The 20078-nt window shown below is 39.0% G+C and overlaps 1 protein-coding gene across 2 annotated transcripts in view; it reads right to left on the bottom strand.

The window, feature by feature from the left end:
- The window catches only part of Met (MET proto-oncogene, receptor tyrosine kinase), a 124690-nt gene that overhangs the window by 9147 nt on the left and 95465 nt on the right, over positions 1-20078 (bottom strand). For both annotated transcript variants that reach the window (XM_045160175.1, XM_045160174.1), the window contains 7 exons: positions 18549-18705; positions 18212-18352; positions 13214-13444; positions 11139-11219; positions 8542-8723; positions 5287-5396; positions 3952-4117 (listed from right to left, as the gene is read on the bottom strand). In XM_045160175.1, the coding sequence (XP_045016110.1) occupies positions 3952-4117; positions 5287-5396; positions 8542-8723; positions 11139-11219; positions 13214-13444; positions 18212-18352; positions 18549-18705 (1068 nt within the window). The remainder of the gene's footprint in view (positions 1-3951; positions 4118-5286; positions 5397-8541; positions 8724-11138; positions 11220-13213; positions 13445-18211; positions 18353-18548; positions 18706-20078) is intronic.

Raw genomic sequence — 20078 nt, 5'->3', positions numbered from 1 at the left:
GGCTAAATAGTATCTAACAATGACTCTTTTCTATGGGAGAAAGAGGGCTATACAGTCTCCATTGTTTTTTAAGCAAAGGTCCAAAACAGACCACCTTTTAAGTTTATTCAGTGTGGTGAAATAAATATGCAAAAGTAAAAAAATGTCTCTACTTACTTTTTATTGTTACCACACTGGATCAATTCATCTTTGCACTCCCCATCCATATGTCTTTCTTATTGGCCCTTTTAATATTACACAGAAAGAAATTCTGTTCCATAGTCTGTGCTTTTCCAGCTGCTACTCTGCTGCCTATATTACCTGATTTTTTAAAATAAAAATATAATTATGTGATGAGAGGCCTATACCTAATCCTAGTAAATTACACTGAGCCTTAACGAGAGTTCATGGCTTTTACTATAATGAATAAAGTAGTATAATACTTCAACAGACCTAAATGGATTTTGGTATGCTCATAGCCACTACAGTCACTGCTGTTTTTACCCTAGCTGCTTCTGTCATTGCAGTGACAAAAGTCATCTCATCTACTCAAGCAATAAACTTTGCAGATAAAACTGTGTCTAATGTAACAAGTGCCCTTTCTATACAACACGAGATAGACAAAATCTGCTAACCTGAGTACAACTTAAAAAATCAGCTATAATATTAAACACCTATTTTTATGCCACTTGGTTCCAGGCCATTTTAAGTTATGATTTGAGGCATACGTTCATATTTGTGGTCCTACATATTTTTAACAAAAATATTTAATTTATTTACATACTTATTTGAGACAGAGAAAAACAGAGGGAGACAGAATGGACGGACCAGGGCCTCCAGCCACTGCAAATGAGCTGCAGACGCGTGTCTCACCTTGTGCATCTGGCTTTATGTGTGTGCTGGGGAATCAAGCCTGGGTCCTTAGGCTTTGCAGACAAGCAACTTAACCACTGAGTCATTTCTTCATCCCAACCCCACATCTTTGAAATAAAATTGACCTTATATGGGACAATATTAAGAAACATCTTCAAGGGTCCCTGCCTAATAATAGTATAGATATCAATTGACTACAGGACTAAATTAGACAAATAGTGCGTGTCTTAAAATACAATATTAAAAAGATATCTTGACACTAGGATTTTGCCAATAATTTGTCTTGGCTTAATCTGTCTTCCAGATTTTCAAACACTTGGCCTTCTACTTTGGTGGCAATTGGATTCTTAATATGTACTTTGTTCTTTGTACAGTCGGAGGGATCAACCTAAAAATATTTACTTGCCAGCAACAACAACATGTGTGGTTCATAAGACCATTTTTAAAAGAAAAAGGAAAGGAGAGATATGGATATCAAGCAAATTGGCAAAAAGATTAATCTCTGGACAGGCTAAGCCAAGGGACACAGGAGGCTATGTACCTTGGGTGGAGTTCTTGAAGACTAGGAACTCATAGCTTCTCCAAAGATTTCCTGATGTGCTGAACAACCACTATCTGTTCTCTTTCTCCACAGTTCTTTCTACTTCTAGAAGTAGTATCATTAAATATCAATACAAATAGAATCATTGACTATTCGATCCCTTGACTCTACCTTCTTTCACTGTACATAATGTTTGTGAGGTTTATCTGTACTATAGCATATCTCGTAGTTCCTTTTCCCTGTGGAAAGGCATAATTCCATTCTTCAGACATACCACATGTTGTTTATCCATTCAGCAGTGGAGGGACATTAGGATTATTCCTGGCTTGGTACTCTTATTAAGCATATTACTGAAATCATTCACCTATAAGTCTGTGTGTGGGCATGGTTTCATGTGTGTATTAACTAGTGATTCATACATCTACTTGGTCAAATGCCCATTCAGATCCTGTGCCTATTTTTTCTCTTAAATAGGTTATTTGGTCTCCTTGTTACTGGGTTATTAAGAGTTGGCTCCACCTTTCATCAACAGACCAAGAGCCAAGCCTGGACACACAGCATACTCTCTGAGGATAGATAATCCTCCTCACTTTATGCCTACCTCCTTTGACAATATGTCCCCACCTGCCTCTCTAACATGCACTTCTTTTACACTCTTTCAGAATCAGAATCCCGGACCTCAAGCTCTATCATGTGCTACCACATTCTCTTCTTTCTCTTAGGACTCACGAGCACTGAAGTCTTATCTTTCTGCTATGACCTGAGACACATTTACTAAAAACAGCCAGTCACCTGTCTTACTCTCCAGTATTTCCTCCACTTCTTAACAGAAACTAGATGACAATTTCTTTGACTAACCACCAGAGTCCAAACCTCATCTTGTTGTGAGATGACTTCTCACAATCTTCCACATTTTCCTGTCCCCTGTCATGTCCCAATAGCTGTCAGCTTTCATGTTCATACCCTCCACGAACATTATTTTCTCTCTATTTTGTGTGTTGGTACTGCAGGTTTGTACTTTTTCCTTTTGGTTATTATCGTTAAGGAAGGAAAAATCCAGACATTGCTTTTTTTTTTTTTTTTGTGGTACGGTCTCACTCTAGCCCAGGCTGACCTGGAATTCACAATGTAGTCTCAGAGTGGCCTTGAACTCATGGCGATCCGCCCACCTCTGCCTCCCTATTTCTGGGATTAAAGGTGTGCACCACCACACCCAGCTGCAATTTCTTTTGTAAAATATCTATTTAATTGTTTAGACAGAAAGAGAGAGGGGGGAGGCGAGAGAGAGAAAGAGAGAGAGGGGAGGCGAGAGAGAGAGAGAGAGAGAGAGAGAGAGAGAGAGAATGGGCATGCCAGAGCCTTTAGCCACTGCAAACAATCTCCAAATGCATGCGCCCCTTGTGCATCTGGCTTATGTGGGTCCTGGGGAATCAAACCTGAGTCCATTGGTTTGGCAGGCAGGCACCTTAACTTAACTGCTAAGCCATTTCTCCAGTCCCCTCCTTTTTTTTTTTTATAAAGCAAACTATTTTAAGAGAGAGAGTGAGTGAGACACAGAGATAGAGATAGATAGAGAGAGGACATTGCAAGTTTTTGATTGTTACATGTAACTAGAATAAGTATACGCTCTGTTTCTGTCAGCACCCAGGCCCTGGAACATACTTTAGACATTCTAGGCATTCAAGTCCTGACTCCAAGCCCCTTTTCATCCAGTGACAAACAGTGGACCTGCTGACTAGCCCATATTTTGGAATGTTTTATTTCTATTTTTGTTCACCTGGTCATGTTAACTCTGGACTATGGTACTGCCTTGATATGGTAACTGAGTACAGCTCTGGGCTAAGAGGAGGGAAGGCTACCTCCCCCGCTCTAGCCTCCATCTCTGCACACCACCCAAGGCTTCTCCCTTGCTGAGCAGCCTCTTGCTTTTTCCCGTAATACCCACTCCCTGCTCCCCTTGCTTTTGTTCTGGTTCTACTGTCATAGGAGTATGCATCCCCCTCTTTCTCCTCCCTCTCTCCACCTCTTTCTGTCGCTGGTGCATGTACCTCTTCCTTTCTCTATGTCTATGTCTTTTATCTCTCATTTACTTTCTCTCTGTCTCCCTTCTCTTTCTCTCAGTTACAATGAAGTCTTAGATCCAAGAAGCTGATCATGTTGGACCTCCATTATAAACCCCAAGACTGAATGCTTTCTATGATTCCCAAGGTAGTCTGTCCTTTGGTCTCTGGCCTCTCTGTTCTTCTCCCTCACTTCATGTGTGTAGGTTTTTCTTCGTAATTCCATAGGAACTCTCATAAGCAAATCCCCAGCCTTGGCCTCTGCTGTGTGATGGTGTTTGGACATGGGGCCTCTAAGAGGTAATTAGGGGTTGGAGATATACAGTGCTTTCATCCACAAATGCTTTTGAACAAACAAGATATGAACATAAACTATGGGCAATTAGATGATCAACTCTAGCTCACATGTTAGTATTGATATTTAAAAAAAATATGTTGCTATAAGACTATGGGTCTGAAGGCAAAAGAGCAGAAATTCAGGAATTAGAAGCACATTACCACATCTGACTTGGTGGTAAACTTCTGGGTTTGCAGACTCTCCAGAGCCATCCACTTCACTGGCAGCTTGGCTCCTGTCTTGTTGTGTACACTATAGTATTCTTTATCATACATATCTCTAGCAAGACCAAAATCAGCAACCTTGACAGTGAACTTTTCGTCCAACCTACAGAAAGGAGAAAAATTATTACTGACAGAAGTAGGATAATATATGAGAATGCAGAATATCTATAGATTTTTTCTTTTTTGAAAAAGTGACTTTGATACTAGAAAGCCATAATTTCCTCTGGCCTATTGACTAACACTCAATAACAGTGGGACTTTTGATTAAGATATGTGACATTTACATTACAAATTCAACAGGGTGAGGAGAGAGGAGAAACGTGAATGACACAGCACACGAAAATCCTTTTTGCTTTAATTTAAGTCTGTAGAAGACCTAAACTGGCTCCATTCCCACTTTCTTTAGTTGCAACATAAGCCATTAGGACTACCCAACGCAGTCACCAATCATTACTGGTTATCTTATTAACAATACTCCATTCTGTGGGAGAGGCATTATTTTACTTTTCTCATGTCAAATAGGGTAGTCTTTACATGAAACTCATATATCCCACTACTGAGGTAATAGGATACACAGCAGAGCAGCTAAAAAATATATCATTTTCTGTTAACCAGGGCTATGTAGCCTTTGTTTAAGTTCTTGTTTAATGGTGTTACACTGACTAAAACCTAGGTAGAAAACTAATAGCAGGCCTCTTTCATTCACACATACCAGGAGCCATGAATCAGCGTCATGCGAGGGAAAGCACCGAATCAATTATAAACTGTTGACCATTGTTGTTATACAGTCAGGCAGCCAGACACAAATAAAAGTTCTTTGTATATTCATTCCCAAATACCATTTCTGGTAGAGCTTCTGCAGCCTGACTTTAAATCTACTCCTGGGAAGTTACTCTATATTGGTATTTCTGTTACCAGCCTTCTTCTTTTCACTGTAAAATGATGAAGATCAAATTCTCCCTCTCAATCACTAATGCAGTGTGAAACCACAACACTGGGGGCTGCTGGTGGGAAGGACCAAGAAAAGTATACAACAGCTGTTTAAGACCCCCTGTGGGGCAAACTTTTAAATGCTTAGTTTGATTAAACCTGAACACCCCACCCACATCCCAGGGTCTTACACATCAATTTATAGCATCAAGAAAATAAGGGATTTTTGCATTAGAAGAGCAAACATCCTCACTAGTATTGAATAGTGGGAAACAAACTCTCACCTAATTTGGATTGTGGGCTCAAAGATTCTTTTGGTTACATAGAGATTCTCATACTTACATACAGTTCCTTGCAGCTAAGTCTCTGTGGACAAACTTTTTGCTTGCAAGATATTTCATGCCTTTGGCTACTTGAAGACCAAATCCTATAAGATCTTTTACAGTTGGGTTCTGAAATCAAAGAGAGTTGGAAAGCATAAACCAAGCACCCAATGTTCTAGCTCTGATCTCCTGCAATGTTTATATACATTATCTTGTCAAATAATAACTGTGTGGATGGCCACAGTATTTGTTAAGTATTACCCCATACAAAGCACCAGGCTAAATTTTCTTTAAATTTTTTTTTTCTTTTAGCTAATTTATACTTATTCTGTTATAGGCTCTATTTTTCAGTTGGGGAAATGGAAGTGTTATTAAAATGTAGGTCTTCTCTTCGGTATTTTGAGATGGACCCATCAGAAGACAGTTCCCACTGAAAAGATAGTTTGTTTCTCTCAGTTTACAAGAGGAGGCAGCATACCATGCATGTAGGTCCATATGTATGGGGAAACACAGGATAGTAAGGATGCAGCAAGGGGAAACTATTATGGTCAAGAACCTTTTTGCGGTTTCCCAAGAAAGGAACAATGAGGCAAGGTAAGCAGGCTTAGGCTTGGCTACCTTGAATAATTTCAGCAAGCCTTGGGGTACAAGGTTGTCCTGTGCCTGGCCCTGGGGTGATTAGGGTGGGTGGGTAGTGACCCCAGAGTATGAGAGTGTGATAAAGAGGGCAGCTGGGGTATGGGCTCTAGATTTGCAGGTTGTGAGTTAACCCTAAGAATGACCGAGTTTAGGAGTAAGGTAGCTTCTATTTGCAAGTAGTCAGCTAGGGACACTGGTCCAAAAGAACATGGCTGCTGCTCTGCCCTGGTGAGACCAGGATGCTGATCTTGTTTGAGACTGTCAGCAGAGACACCCCTCTTATCCTCATTAACTTTTTGTGGGCTTGCACCACCCGCCTCTGCCCACACACACTTGTAGGCCCTTTGTGAGTCTGAGTTCTCCTCTTGGGCCCACCAACCAATCATAGTCCTCCTTGTACAACTGAACTTGGCAATGAGGCACATCTCAGCTGGATGCTTGATCCATAACAAGACCAGATCCAAGTTGCCATGTGACTTTCTCAGTTTTTCCTTTTTGACATCCTTCCTAGCCAGGAGGGTGAAATCCTTCTTATGTTGGGAATTATGTTTTTCTTTTCTTCTCTCTTATTTTTTAAATATTTTATTTTTAGTTATTTATTTATTGAGAAGGATTAAGAGAAAGAGGGAGGGAGGGAAGGACAGACAGAGAGAGAGAGAGAGAGAGAGAGAGAGAGAGAGAGAGAGAGAGAGAGAGAGAGAGCGAGCGAGCAGGGGGAGGAGAATGAGTGTGCCAGGGCTTCTGGCCACTGCAAATGAACTACAGATGCATGCACCACCATGTACATCTGGCTTATATGGGTACTGGGGACTCCAACCTGGGTTCTTAGGCTTCACTGGCAAGCGCCTTAACCACTAAACACTCTCTTCAGTTCTTTTCTCTAATTTGGACTCTCAAAATAAATCTTTCATAATTTACCATTCTTTGTGTCTATCTTTTTCATTTATTTGCTAATAATATACAAGAACCTGAGAGTTGAGAGTCACTGGCTAGGGGAGTTCTAAGCTCATCCAGGCCCAGGTCTGCTCTCAACCCCACAACAAGAAGAGATGTCAGATGTCAAAATGTCATGAACACAGTAGGTACAGGAGGTTCAGGGAGAAGTCAATCACCCCAAACCACTAACAGGCTAAATAGAGAGTTAGAATTTTAATGTAAGTCTGCTCTCTCCAAGGTTATATAGTACTGAAGTCAGTCACACTGGAAGCTCTGCTATTGGGATTGATGGACAGCTCAACAGTCCCCGCAGTCTTGGAGCACCAAACAGAAGAAGATACCTATCCTATTCTCTATGAAGTCCATCTACATAATGCTGCAAGCATGAAAAACACTTCAGTAGCTGTAAGAATCAGGTCTGAATTCACAGTTGTCACTGTGACAGACAACCCTGGCAATGGCCAGGAAGAGGCAGTTCTTCTGCAGCCACTATGGAGCTTGTGATCCCAGGATACAGTCACTGGGAAGTCAGCGAGATCTGTAGGCCTGCTAATATCCACAGCCTGCCAATAGCCAGGGTCTGTGCTCGAGGTTCCTCCTTAAGACTCCTGCGTTAGGCACCTGTATTGACTCTTTGGGTTTATAAAAGGCCAGGTACAGCATGGACAACAGGGAAAGTCTTCCATGCTTTACGGTAGAGAAGGTAGCATAGCCAAGCTGATTAGCTCATCAGAGAAATGACAAGAATTAAAATGACATCTGTCAGGACAACTTTGTCTTTTGTAATATAAATTCACCTTATCCATAAAAGTTCACTTTCAGAGAGTATTTTGTTCTTTTATTTGATCAACAAAATGTTTCTTTACTGTCCTAGACCTTATTTTCCTTGAGAACTTGACTTCATGCTTATAAGGTTGTTTTTGATCAAGAGCAAAGCCACTTTGTTCACTCCCACAGGCCCTGGGCAGAAGTAGTCAAGCAGAAAAGTGAGGGCATAAAGTGAATTTAGTTCTAGGAGCTCCTCATTCCTTCCCCCTCCCTGGCCTGGTCAAGCTTACTAAACCATGATGTCCTGCTATAAATGTCATTAAGAAAGCTCCCACTCATCTGTGATCCTCTTTTGTAACCCTAAACTCATTTATTTGACAAATAGTTACCAAAAGCCTATGTGCTGAATGCTTAGGTGTGTTGGAGCCATAGGTAAAACAATGCACACACTATCTCAACTGAACTCTCATGATCACACACTCTAATTACATGTATGTTTATACACACACACACACACATATATATATATGTATATACAGATAAATATGTATGTGTATATATATATGTCTATTATTTATTCATACATTGTCTAGTACAATACCACTTAGTAGACATGTAAAATAAGCCACATGTAGATTTAAAAATTTCTCATTGGCTTTTAAAAAAAGTAATAGGAAATAGGTAAAAATAATTTTCACAATATATGTTCCATCTAGCCTATCTGAAATATTATTTCAACATGTAATCAATATAAGCAATAATTTACTTATTCTCTCCCCTCTTCTACTTCCTTTTAAGACAGAATATTGGTATAGTCTATAAGCCAGGGCTGGGTTTATAATAGCTTCCTATAAGACATAAAGGCACATGTTTAAGGGATGGCTGGCTTACAGCTAGTTCAGGGATTAGCAAAGCTTAGTAACATACTTACATGGGTTTCATTGCGAATAAAATTTCGAAGATCTCCATGCTTCATGTATGGCAGAACCACCAGTGGAGACCCTTCACTGCGAAGGCAGATTCCCAAGAGTGAGAGAACATTGGGATGGCTAAAATCTTTCATGATGATTCCTTCAGTTAGAAACTGGGAAACTTCCTCTATGTCAGTGATTCCTGAGAAATTGAGGGGTGATACATTAACTATTGGGGACAATAAATGCTTTTGTCACATTTAGAAAGGCAGAGCAAAAAGAAAGATTAAAATTCAAAGGGTCTGTGGTACTTTGCAAAATATCCCCCGTGGTCTTTTTTGAATACTGAACCTGGCGTTTGGGAAGGTGGCAGAACCTTTAAGCGGTGGAGCCTTGGTGGAGGCACTGGATGAATGGGGATGGGCTTTAAGGTTTTATAATCTGGCCCCACTTCCTGCTATCTCTCTCCAGCTCCTCTTTGCTTAGTGTGAAATTGTTATGCTGGCATGTTCCTCAGTGCAAAGCGGGATCCCTTCTGGAATGAGGGTCTTATGGATTGGCTACCAGACAAGGTAGGCCAGAAAATTTCTTTGTGACCAGTCAGCTCCAAATTAGAATGAGGAGGATTAGAATAATATTTCACAGTGTGATTTTATGGAGAGGGGTTTTAGTTGCTCTATGATCTGTCATGCTGAAGAGGAATTCTAGTGTAGATAGCCTACCTTGAGGGAGAAAGGAGAACAAGGATCTGAGAAGCAGAAGAAGACCAGAGAAAGACTTTGTGTTGGAGGCTCCTTGATTAGATAAAGAACTCAGTGTGCTAATACCCCAGACTTTGAACACCAACAAAGTCACATTGCACTTAAGTCACCACCAATAACCTCTTTTGTCAAACAGAGTCCAGCAAATGGCTGGTCTCCTACTGTCTCACAGAGAAAAAAACAGAGAAGCAGGACACTCCATTTTTGTATTGAGTGTCCAAGGAACAATCTGAAATGGGTCAGGGAGTAAATACGTTAGCTTAATGGGCTGTGTAGTATCCACTGCAAGAACTTCTACTACTGAAGCCTGAACGCAGTAAGTAAGCAGAAAGTAGTGGCCGTGTCACTTAAACGTTACTTATGAAAACAGCTGGTAGGCCAGAGTTTACTGGTTGCTGAGCTGTGAGTATTTCAGGGCCAAATACCATATGCTATATAAGTAGCTTTTTTTATTATCCCCTTGGTACTGGTTATTGAACCCAAGGCCTTGCACATGCTAAGCTGGGCTACATTCCCAACTGAGCAGGTCTGTTTTAGTATGGTAGTTTCTCATCATGTCCAGAGAGACATCCTGAGGGCGTGATGCTAGCTAGCACCGGTGAAGCGTTAACAGCGCTAATTTATGACTTTGGCTATTATCTTTTTAGTGTTCGTGGCAATGTTGGCAGTCTTTTACAAATGCAGTGCATTCTGAGACCTGGAGAAGATAATGGAAGTCTAAGTGGATTGAAAAGTAATGAACACATATCAAGGACAGAAAGATTTCTTGGTGTTAGGATTGTTCTGACTACAAATGGTGGTATTGCTCCCCTGTGAAGCAAACTTATTGACCTGACTTAATTCCCCTGTAGTTAGATTTCACATAGACTGTCTCTGTTTGTGGTGAGACTTCTGACAAAACCCACACAGAACAGTGCTCACCACAGAGATTAGATTCATATTTTAAAAGGCGAGAGCAGTTCTGGCAATGGAGTACCTTGCAGAGAAAACTCCCATTTGTGCAGTCAAAGCTTATTAATTCCAATATAAATCTGTTATATAGTTGGCTAACGTTTTTGAAGCTGCAAATTATAAGTAGGAAATTTGAAATGGGAGTAGGAAAAGCAAACATGTGAGATATGTCAACAAGGATGGATCCAAGAACACTCTAGTATGTGGAGAATACTGGCTTGTACAATATAGTAATTTATTACCATAATTATGGCTCTGGGTCATCAATAAAGACCAAGTTTATATTTGGAAGCATTCTTTTGTTCTTAAACAGAATGAACATTTCATCTTAAAAAGATTTTTTCTTGGTAATAGCTAAAATCTTAAAAAATGTTTCAGCATTAAAAAAGGGGCAAATTTCATTTTTCCAAGGAAATTCATTTATGTGGGACACCTCATCCCCTAAACATGCAGATAAATGAGGTATTACCATACTTATGAATTTTCAATTTTCTGCCAGCATATTCCTCTCCAGTTTGTATAATTTCATTTTTCTCTATTTCATGGAAGTTGTGGTTAAAAAATAATTACTGTGATTCCTCTGGGTAAAAGGAGTCATTACTATGGTATGTGCCAACATGCTTCTAATAGTTCCCATAAATATCACTTGTCAAACAAATATTGTAAGTTCAAAGTAGTTAAATGAGAGTACATCCAAGAACTTCATTTCTCCTACACTCTTATGAGGTCTCTATGGGCTAATTTCAGAGGGAATAGGCCAAACAAATTTTCAACCTTAGAGCCATAATTTCAGCAGTAGATAGTTTTTCCTCACAAGGGAAAATGTAGATAAGCATTTTATTGTAGGCTATTGTTTAATTTGCAGACCACAAGTGTCCTTTACTGTTAAGTGCACTGTAACTTACTATTCAAGGATTTCACAGCACAGTGAATTTTCTTGCCATCATTGTCCAACAGAGTCCCATGATAAACACAGCCAAAATGCCCTTTGTGAAAGAAAATTTGATCAGAGATATATGATGCTTAATTATGCAAAAGTTGTTTATTAAGCCTTTCAATGACCTTCATCTCCTTTTTTCTAAATGGCAAAAAGGTACATTGTTTCTGACATTTTGATTAACAACCCTAGTATGTTTATTACATGCATGCTTCTGTATACTTACAGATGGAATGCATTCCTCTCCAGGGTGTTAGCAACATGATTATTTATTACATGGTAAAACTATAGGTAATATGACTGTTCTTACCAGCTAGCTAGTATAACGAAATACTGAATCATTTATAGAGCCACTGAAAATTGGAATAGCTTTTCTATAAGGAAGTTATTTTAAGGTTCAAGAAATATTTTAAAAATATGAAAATAATATTTTAACCCCCATGAATAAAATAACAAAATAAGCTCCCTATATTCCAGTAAACCATTATAAATAAGATTAGTATTATTAAATAAGGATTTCCCCCATTAGTCATTGGTTAATATGTAAGCCAGGTTGGCATAAATTGAAAGACAGTTGTCTAAATGAAGCATATTCACTCTGACTCATTTCATGCATTTCCCTCTGGCTTTACCCACATCATTTCCCCAATGGAAGCCTTTCATCCAGTGGCAGTAATTTTTCCCAGAGGTGCCAAATGTCTGATAGCTGCGTAAGTTATTTAGTTAATTCACCCAGCCACTAAGATATCCTGGGTGCCCAGTATGTGAGTGTTAGGCCTGAAGCTACCCTCTGGTGACACAAAGATGAATAAAATAAAACCCATGTTCATGACAACTCACACTCTTGTGAGAAGAAACATAAATAAGCAATGATTAATACTGATAACTCACCAAAGACTATTAGTTCAGAGAAATAATCACTAATTTTAGCACCTTTTTTCATGATAAATACCTGTTCTATAGCTGGGTGTGGTGGCATATGCCTTTAATCCAAGAATTTAGGAGGCAAAGGTAAGAGGATCATTGTGAGTTCAAGGCCAACCTGGGACTACAGAGTGAGAGTTCTAGGTCTGGCTGGGCTAGAGTGAGACCTTACTTTGAGACCCCTCCCCCACAAAAAACTGTTTTAATTTCACCATGGGTAGCATTAGAACACAATTAGTGAGGCTATCCATGCTAAACTTGGTACAATTATTGGAATTTATAAAATAATAATATAACAGAAACATGGTTGTTAAACATAGGGAAGCCACTTTTCAGGAAGGAGTAGTGCACACACTTAGGATGCTACTCTGGAGTGTGACAAAGGAATGCATAGACACTGTGAAAGCCTCTTGTTTGCAGAAGGCCAGTAATTTTATCAGTTTCTCTTGCATCATGCAGGCAGAGGCCTGTCTTACCTCTTGTTGCACATATAGAATGAAAGAAATCAGAGGCCACTCAATATTAAAGGGAAGGGAAGAGTGGAGTTCATTTCCTGGCTTCTGGTTGGTTTCTTTTCCTGCTACATATTTCCTCCAATACTGTTTATGCTGGCTGCTATTGTTGCTCTGGGTAGCTTATTACAAATATTCATTCCTCTTTGAAGAAAGAAATTGGAGTGCATTGCTGAAATGATATATGTTGCTTCCAACCCAAGAATGCTATAAACCCTTGTCTTCTGATGCTGTCCAGCAGTGCACAAGCCTTGCTAGAAACCATGTCACTGTTCTTAGGGTAAGAAAAATTGAAGGGAGTTAGGAGTGAAAGTGTTGAAACTTAAAAGAATGTTTTTCTTTCTTTTTTTTTTTTTCCAGAGGAAGCAAATGACACTCTCCAAGAAACAGTGAATGTAAAGATGAATGAATGTGATTTGTTTTTGATATATTCCTGTAGCTATGATTTGCAGGTCTATATTTCTGCCAAATAGCTATCAAGCACATTCATGATCAGTGTTCTGTCAGTGGTCCTCACCATAGTTTAGGCCTCTCATCTGCAAAGGCAGGAGATAAAATGCTTAGTGGAAAATTGTATTTAACAGAAAGCTCAAGTGGAAACACTTACCTCTTCCTATGACTTCATTGAAATGTACAATCAGGCTGCTAGGCCCGATCACTACATGCTGCACTGCTTGGACCAGCTCTGGATTTAGAGCGCTGAGGTCAATGTGGACGGTGTTTTGCAGTAATGGACTGGATATATCAGAATCCCCACTAGTTAGGATGGGGGACAGGTCTGTGTGAGAATACTGAACTTGTCTGCATGATCCGTTCTGAGAGGAGTTAGGAAACTGGTCTGCAAGGCAAAGCAAACAGATACAACACTGAAACAGGGGCCAGCACCAGAGGCAGCCTAAGGAATTAATAGGAAGGTATAGATTTTTAAAATCAAAGATATAGTAGTTTTATCATTGAATGAGACCATTGGTACAGTAAAAGGTTTGGGACAAATGGTAATGAATGAGGAAAAGATATTGACATACATGCAAATATTTTCCAAAATGTTTAGAAATTTTAGCTTTGAAAGTATTTGCTTATTTATTCATTTCCTGAGACATTTTTACATTAATAACAAAAAACTAAGTTTGAATTTTATTTTATTATTTATTTATTTGAGAGATGAGAGAGGGGAGAACGAGAGAGAAAGAGAGAGAAGGCAAGAGGGGGAGAGAGAGAAGGAGAGAGAGAGAGAGAGAGAGAGAGAGAGAGAGAGACAGACAGACAGACAGACAGACAGACAGAAAGAGAAAGTATGGGCACATCAAGGCCTCCTGCCACTGCAAACAAACTCCAGAGAGATGCACCACTCTGGACATCTGCTTTACATGGGTACACTGGGAAATTGAACCTGGGCCAACAGGGTTTATAAGCAAGTGCCTTTACCCACTGAGAAATCCTTCCAGCCCAAATTTTATTTTTACTTTATTTTTTGATTTTTTTTTTTTTTTTTTTTGAGATAGGATCTTGCTGTATCCCAGGCTGACCTGGAATTCACTATGTAGTCTCAGGCTGGTGTTGAACTCACAGAGATCCTCCTACCTCAATCTCCTGAGTGCTGGGGTTAAAGGTGTGAGCCACTATACCAGGCCTCCAAGTTTTATTTTTAAATATATTTCATCTTTAAGTATCAGAAGTAGCAAGGGTAGTGAAGCCTAATCCTACAAAAATCATGTTCAAGGGCTGGAGAGTTGGCTTAGCGGTTCAGGCACTTGGCCTGCAAGGCCTGGGACCTAAGTTCAACCCCCCAGAACCCATGTAAGACAGATGCACATCTGGAGTTAGTTTGCACTGTCTGGAGGCCCTGGCACACCCATTCTCTCCCCCAACCCTCACCACATAAATAAATAAATATATATTTAAAAAAATCATGTTCAAATGTAAGGAAATGAAAAGATGATTTTTAAGAAAAAAAACTAGTGTATGTTATTGGAAATAATTACTATTATGCAAAACCTATATGGATTCCTGGACAAACAAAATATATGAGTAGTTAAATATATGTAATTATATATAGGTAGAGTATCCTCTTTTAAAAAAATCTTATGGAACTGGAGATGTGGCTCAGGAGCTTGTCTGCAAAGCCCTAGGACCCATGTTTAATTCCCTAGATCCCAAGTAATCCAGATGCACAAGGTGGCACATGTGTCTGGAGACTTTTTGCAATGGCTACAGGTTTTGGTGCACCCATTCTTGCTCTCTCTATCTCTCTCTCTCATTCTTACTCTAATAAATAAATAAAAATAATAAAAAAATTAAAAAATGCTTGTGATAGAAGTGTTTTGGATGTTAGAATTTCTCAGATTTTGGAATCCTGGCATGGACTTCAGTGGTTGAATATCTATGATGTGACCATTTGAAATCTGAAATGCTTGCAAATACTGAATGTTTAAAGCCCTGACCTGATGCTTGGCATGGATTTCTAAAAAATTATTTTATTGTTATTTATTTGAGAGAGAGAGAGAGGGAGGGAGAGAGAGAAAGAGAGAATGGATATGCTAGGGCCTCTAGCCCCTACTAATTAACTTCATGTATGTACCATGATATATATCTGGTTTATGATGTTGGTACTGGAGAATTGAACCTGAGTCCTTAGGCTTTGCATGTAAGTGCCTTAACCACTAAGGTCTCTCTCCAGCCCTTAGCATGGATTTAAAAATATATTTTATTCTCATTTATTTATTTATTTGACAGAGAAAGAGAGAGAGAGTGTGTGTATGACAGAATGGGCACACCAAGGCCTCTAGCCTCTGTAAATGAACTCCAGATGCATGTGCCCCCTGTGCACCTTGCTAACATGGGTCCTTGGGAATTGAACCAAGGTCCTTTGGCTTTGCAAGCAAACGCCTTAACCACCAAGCTATCCCTCCAGCCCTAGCATGGGTTTTTTTTTTTATTAGCTATGTAAACACTGTGTATATAGCCATGTTGGTACCATCATTAGCCTCCTACTTGTCCTCCCTCCTCCGAAGGGACTCTCCTCTTTGGGGAATGTGGATCGTGCATTATGGGGTTAACCATCATTTATGGGGAGGAGGTAATGTCTCTGTTTAGCATGCATTTTTATAATCATTTTGGATTTCAGAATTTTGGGCCACTGAAGCTCAACCTGTACATAAAATTATATATCATTCAAAATAGATCATGACTACATTTTCAGAACTGGAAGTTTTGTACGTGGCTGGTAAGCTCACCTTATGTTGAAGGCCAAAGACTGTTATGGGCTGCCTAGATCAGGGAGCCTAGGCCTGAGTTAATATAAACCCATTTTCTTTTTGAGGGCATATGACTAGTTTTCCTTGTATGCTCTTCTTATAAACCAATTTCTCTGACAGCTTCAGGCAAGAGAGGCTCCCTTTGCAAAGAGAAAGCCTTTTCATTTCAAGGTTAAAGGGTTGCTGTGCTAAGAATATTTCTTAATACCAAATGAGGCAGGAGAAGCCACCAGCTGCTTTTGCATTCCCACAGGAGCCCACACACATCAAAGATGTCATCATCCCAGCAGCTCATGGGAAGACACCCCAATGAAGTTACTGAAACGTAGTACGTAATGAAGGAGGGGTCCTAGGAGGGGCACTGACAGATGATATTGTTTGTTTGCAAACAGACAAGAGAATCAGAACATAAGAGAAGAAACTAAAGATGGCTATTTCTAATATCACTTAAGCATTTTTAGTATTTTTCCACAGTCTATAATTTGGTTAAAAATACATATATGGCAAGAGCAGTAAGTCTCAGAAATGCACTCAGGAATTTTTGGGGGTAACCTAGTCATAATTATCAGTAGCTATAAATAAGTCAGATGCATCTTAAGGGAAGAATCAGGAACATCCAAGGAGCACACGAAATGTGGGTGAGGAGAGAGGAAGACTGATTCATGGCTGCTCCCTTATTACAAGGAGTCAGGTTCTCCACACTTGGCCCAGGGGATATGGATGAAAATGAGGCTCTCTAAACTTAGCTTTGTCACTCTCACTTCCCAGTTTTTAATATCTGGAAAGCAGACCTCTAAGTTCTCAGGGATGTAGGGCATTATAAAAAACAACTCAAAGCTCTTCTGGAGGGAAAGCTCTACTGAGCCTTTAGTTAAGTTCAATTATGCAGAGAAGGCAATTTAGAACATCTTTGTAGGACCTTGATTGGACCAGCCCAGAGGACTCTAAGTCTCCATGGAAAAAGCTGTTAGACTATTCCTGCCAGCTATAGAGATAGTTAAGCTCAAGCTGTGTATTCTCATGTTCCTCCCTCTGGACAGCTCTCTTCATTTCATCTTTTCATGTCTCCAAGTTTCACAGCAGGCAGAAAAAAAGAAGCTTGTGCTTTCTTTGCCAGCATGATGGAAGTTTGGTGAGAAAGGGATGAGAAATATTAGGAAATCATTTCTTTAAAATATATTTTATTTGAGAGAGAAAGCGAGAGAGCGAGCGAGAGAGCGAGTGAGCTAGGACCTCTAGCCACTGCAAATGAACTCCAGATGCATGTGCCCCCTTGTGCATCTGGTTTATGTGGGTCCTGGAGAGTAGAACCATGATCCTTTGTCTTTGCAGGTAAATGCCTTAACTGCTAATCCATCTCTCTAGCCCCTAGGGAATCATTTTTAAAAGAGATTATTTGTGAATCTAAATAATCTCAGATTAGAGCTACCAAATATGAAGTGTAACTACAAGTGAGTTGTTTAAGTACAAACTAGGTTTGATTTGTCCATGTTGTTGAGGGAGTGGATTTGTATAGGAGGACAGAATCATGTAGGCAGAGGCAGTAATCTCCTTAGAACTAACATAAGCCTCAAAAAATGGGAAACTTAAAATATGAAGTGTCCCCTTGCGTCTTCAGGTTCTACAACTGTGACTCACTTTACTTGTCCAGTGGTAAATATTCAACCAGGGAAATGCCTGGACTTGACTCATGTCCTGTAACTTCTAAAGATAAAGGACCTGATACAATGCAGATATTTTGCTTTGTCCAAGAGATTTTTAAATAAAATAGTGTGAAATGCTCTGGACAGCCAGACCATTATTAAGCCTAATATTTTGTAAAGCAGATGATATTGTTTCTCCTTGTCTGGTTGCATAATTGACAATTTCTTGAATAAGTCTCAAAATATATTCAAGTGATGCAGTGTTGTAACCAACAGTCTATGTTCCTTGATATTAATTTGAAAGATTACCAATGCTATAATTCAGATGTTTGGGATTCAACTGGCTAAAATGTACTATTTTCAACTTATATTTAAATAAAAATGAATTACAACCTAACTTCTTAAGATGTTAAAGAGAGTTTCACAGTTTCTTAGCATTGCTCTGAAATAGGAAAAATAGTTGTTTTGTTTAGATGATATTAAAATTAGCTTTTCTTGGGGTGTGTGAGAAGAGCTCACAGATGGCTCAAATTACAATATGTTATCTACATGAGTTCACTGTAATTCTAAATCAAGTTAAATACTCCTCTGGTAGAGGTCAATGCTTCTTTTCTATTTGAATAAAAATGGAAAGAGCAAAGAGACACAATGCAAAACCCACAGAGGCATATGTATAGGTATTTCTCAGAACAATAAACTGAAATATACCTTCTGGAAAAGTAGCTCGGTAGTCTACAGATTCATTTGAAACCATCTCTGTAGTTGGACTTACACTTCGGGCACTTACAAGCCTATCCAAATGAGGAGTATGTACTCTTGCATCATAGCGAACTAATTCACTGCCCAGATCTTAAAACAGAGAAAGAAAGAAAGAGCTTGTTAAAGACTTGGCTATTGCAGGTCCTTGTAGACTTTGATTGGGTGTTCAGAAAGCAAGAGTTTTATGAGTACATATTAGACAATAACACACGGCTCCATGACAACGTTAAACTGTATCACTGTATTTTTAAGGTAACATCTTAAACAATAATAAAAAAAAATGTACCTTTAATTTGTTTTCTCTTTTTCAGCCACAGGAACAGCCCAAGTAACAACAAAAGTATTATTGATATTGAGACAACAGCGATGATCAATCCTGTGAAATTCTGATCTGGTTGCACTATGACTTTTCCAAGGAGAGTTGAGGAGACTGCTTGCTTCCACTAGAAACAACCGAGAAGGAAAAGTCAAAATTTGACCATGACAGATGTAAAGTTTACTTTCTACTTGGAATCTCAGTTTTTCTGGTCCCCAAATAGCATCTGGTGATCACCATTCTAGAAGTGGCAGTATTGCCTTCATAGTAGTAAGAAATGCCTCAAGTTATGCTTTGTGCTCAAATAACTGGGGACTATGAATCCCTACAGTATTTCTCTGATACTTAGGCTAATAAAATGTAGTCTGTGATCTTGAGGAACTGAGGTATGGTAAGCATGACAGACATAGAAAATATTACAATACTACTGAGTTATGAATAAATAGTATGAAGTTGATTCTGTCTAACTAGAGAGAATTAATGTGGATAGCAGAGATTTCCCATAACAGGCAAATAACATACTATTATTATTGGATAATTAAGTATCAGAATATCTTTATTTCAGTTTTAATACGTAGAAGAAATATATGAGGTCCATTCTAGCATTTTTTGTTGTTTTATTTATTTATTTATTTATTTTTTTTGAGGTAGGGTCTCACTCTAGCCCAGGGTGACCTGGAAATCACTATGTAGTTTCAGGGTGGCCTTGAACTCACAGCAATCCTCCTAGCTCTGCCTCCCAAGTGCTGGGATTAAAGGCATGTGCCACCATACCCGGCCCATTCTAGTTTTAATGTTTTCTGACTTTTAGGATTAATACTTATAAAATTCCAACTCAGAATTAAGATTCAGTTTTGGATTTTGTAATTCCTGTTTCTTACCTTTTTAAAGATCTCAAGAACCTTCTGCAAACCACTCACTCTCATTCTTGGGTGAGCAAAATATACTATACACATCATGAAGTATTATTCAGGCATAACAAGGAATGAATCTCAAAAATATTTGCTAACTAAAATAAGCAAGATGCAAAAGGATAGCTATTATATGATTTCACTTACATGAAATAGCTAGAACAGCAAATTGATGGAGAAAGAAAGAAGCTCAGAGGTTAAGGGAGCTGGGAGAGGGAGGGCACAGCTTTACTGCTCAGAGACTTCCTAGCTTTGCAGTGACGAGAAGCTTTTAGAATTAGCAACGATGGCTACCACACATCATGAATCTAACTCACACTACTGAATTATACATTTTAAATGGTCAAGAAATTTTATATTATATGTATGTTTTGACACAATTCAAAGAAATTAATGATGCCACAGACCAAACCCCACAGAACTTACTCTTTAAATGGGTGAATTTGTAGGCCATGTGAGCTATTGCATGATAAACTTAAAAATGATGGAAAAAAAAAAACAACCCTGACTTCCTATCTACATGAAAGAAGGACTATAAAACTATAAGAATCCTCACTTTACTCTTCCCAGTGGGTATGTCACCTTTTAC

Source organism: Jaculus jaculus, chromosome 10 (assembly GCF_020740685.1).
Source record: "Jaculus jaculus isolate mJacJac1 chromosome 10, mJacJac1.mat.Y.cur, whole genome shotgun sequence".
Taxonomy (NCBI): Eukaryota; Metazoa; Chordata; class Mammalia; order Rodentia; family Dipodidae; genus Jaculus; species Jaculus jaculus.
The sequence above is the reverse complement of the archived record's forward strand: the minus strand, read 5'-3'. Positions and strand labels throughout refer to the sequence as shown.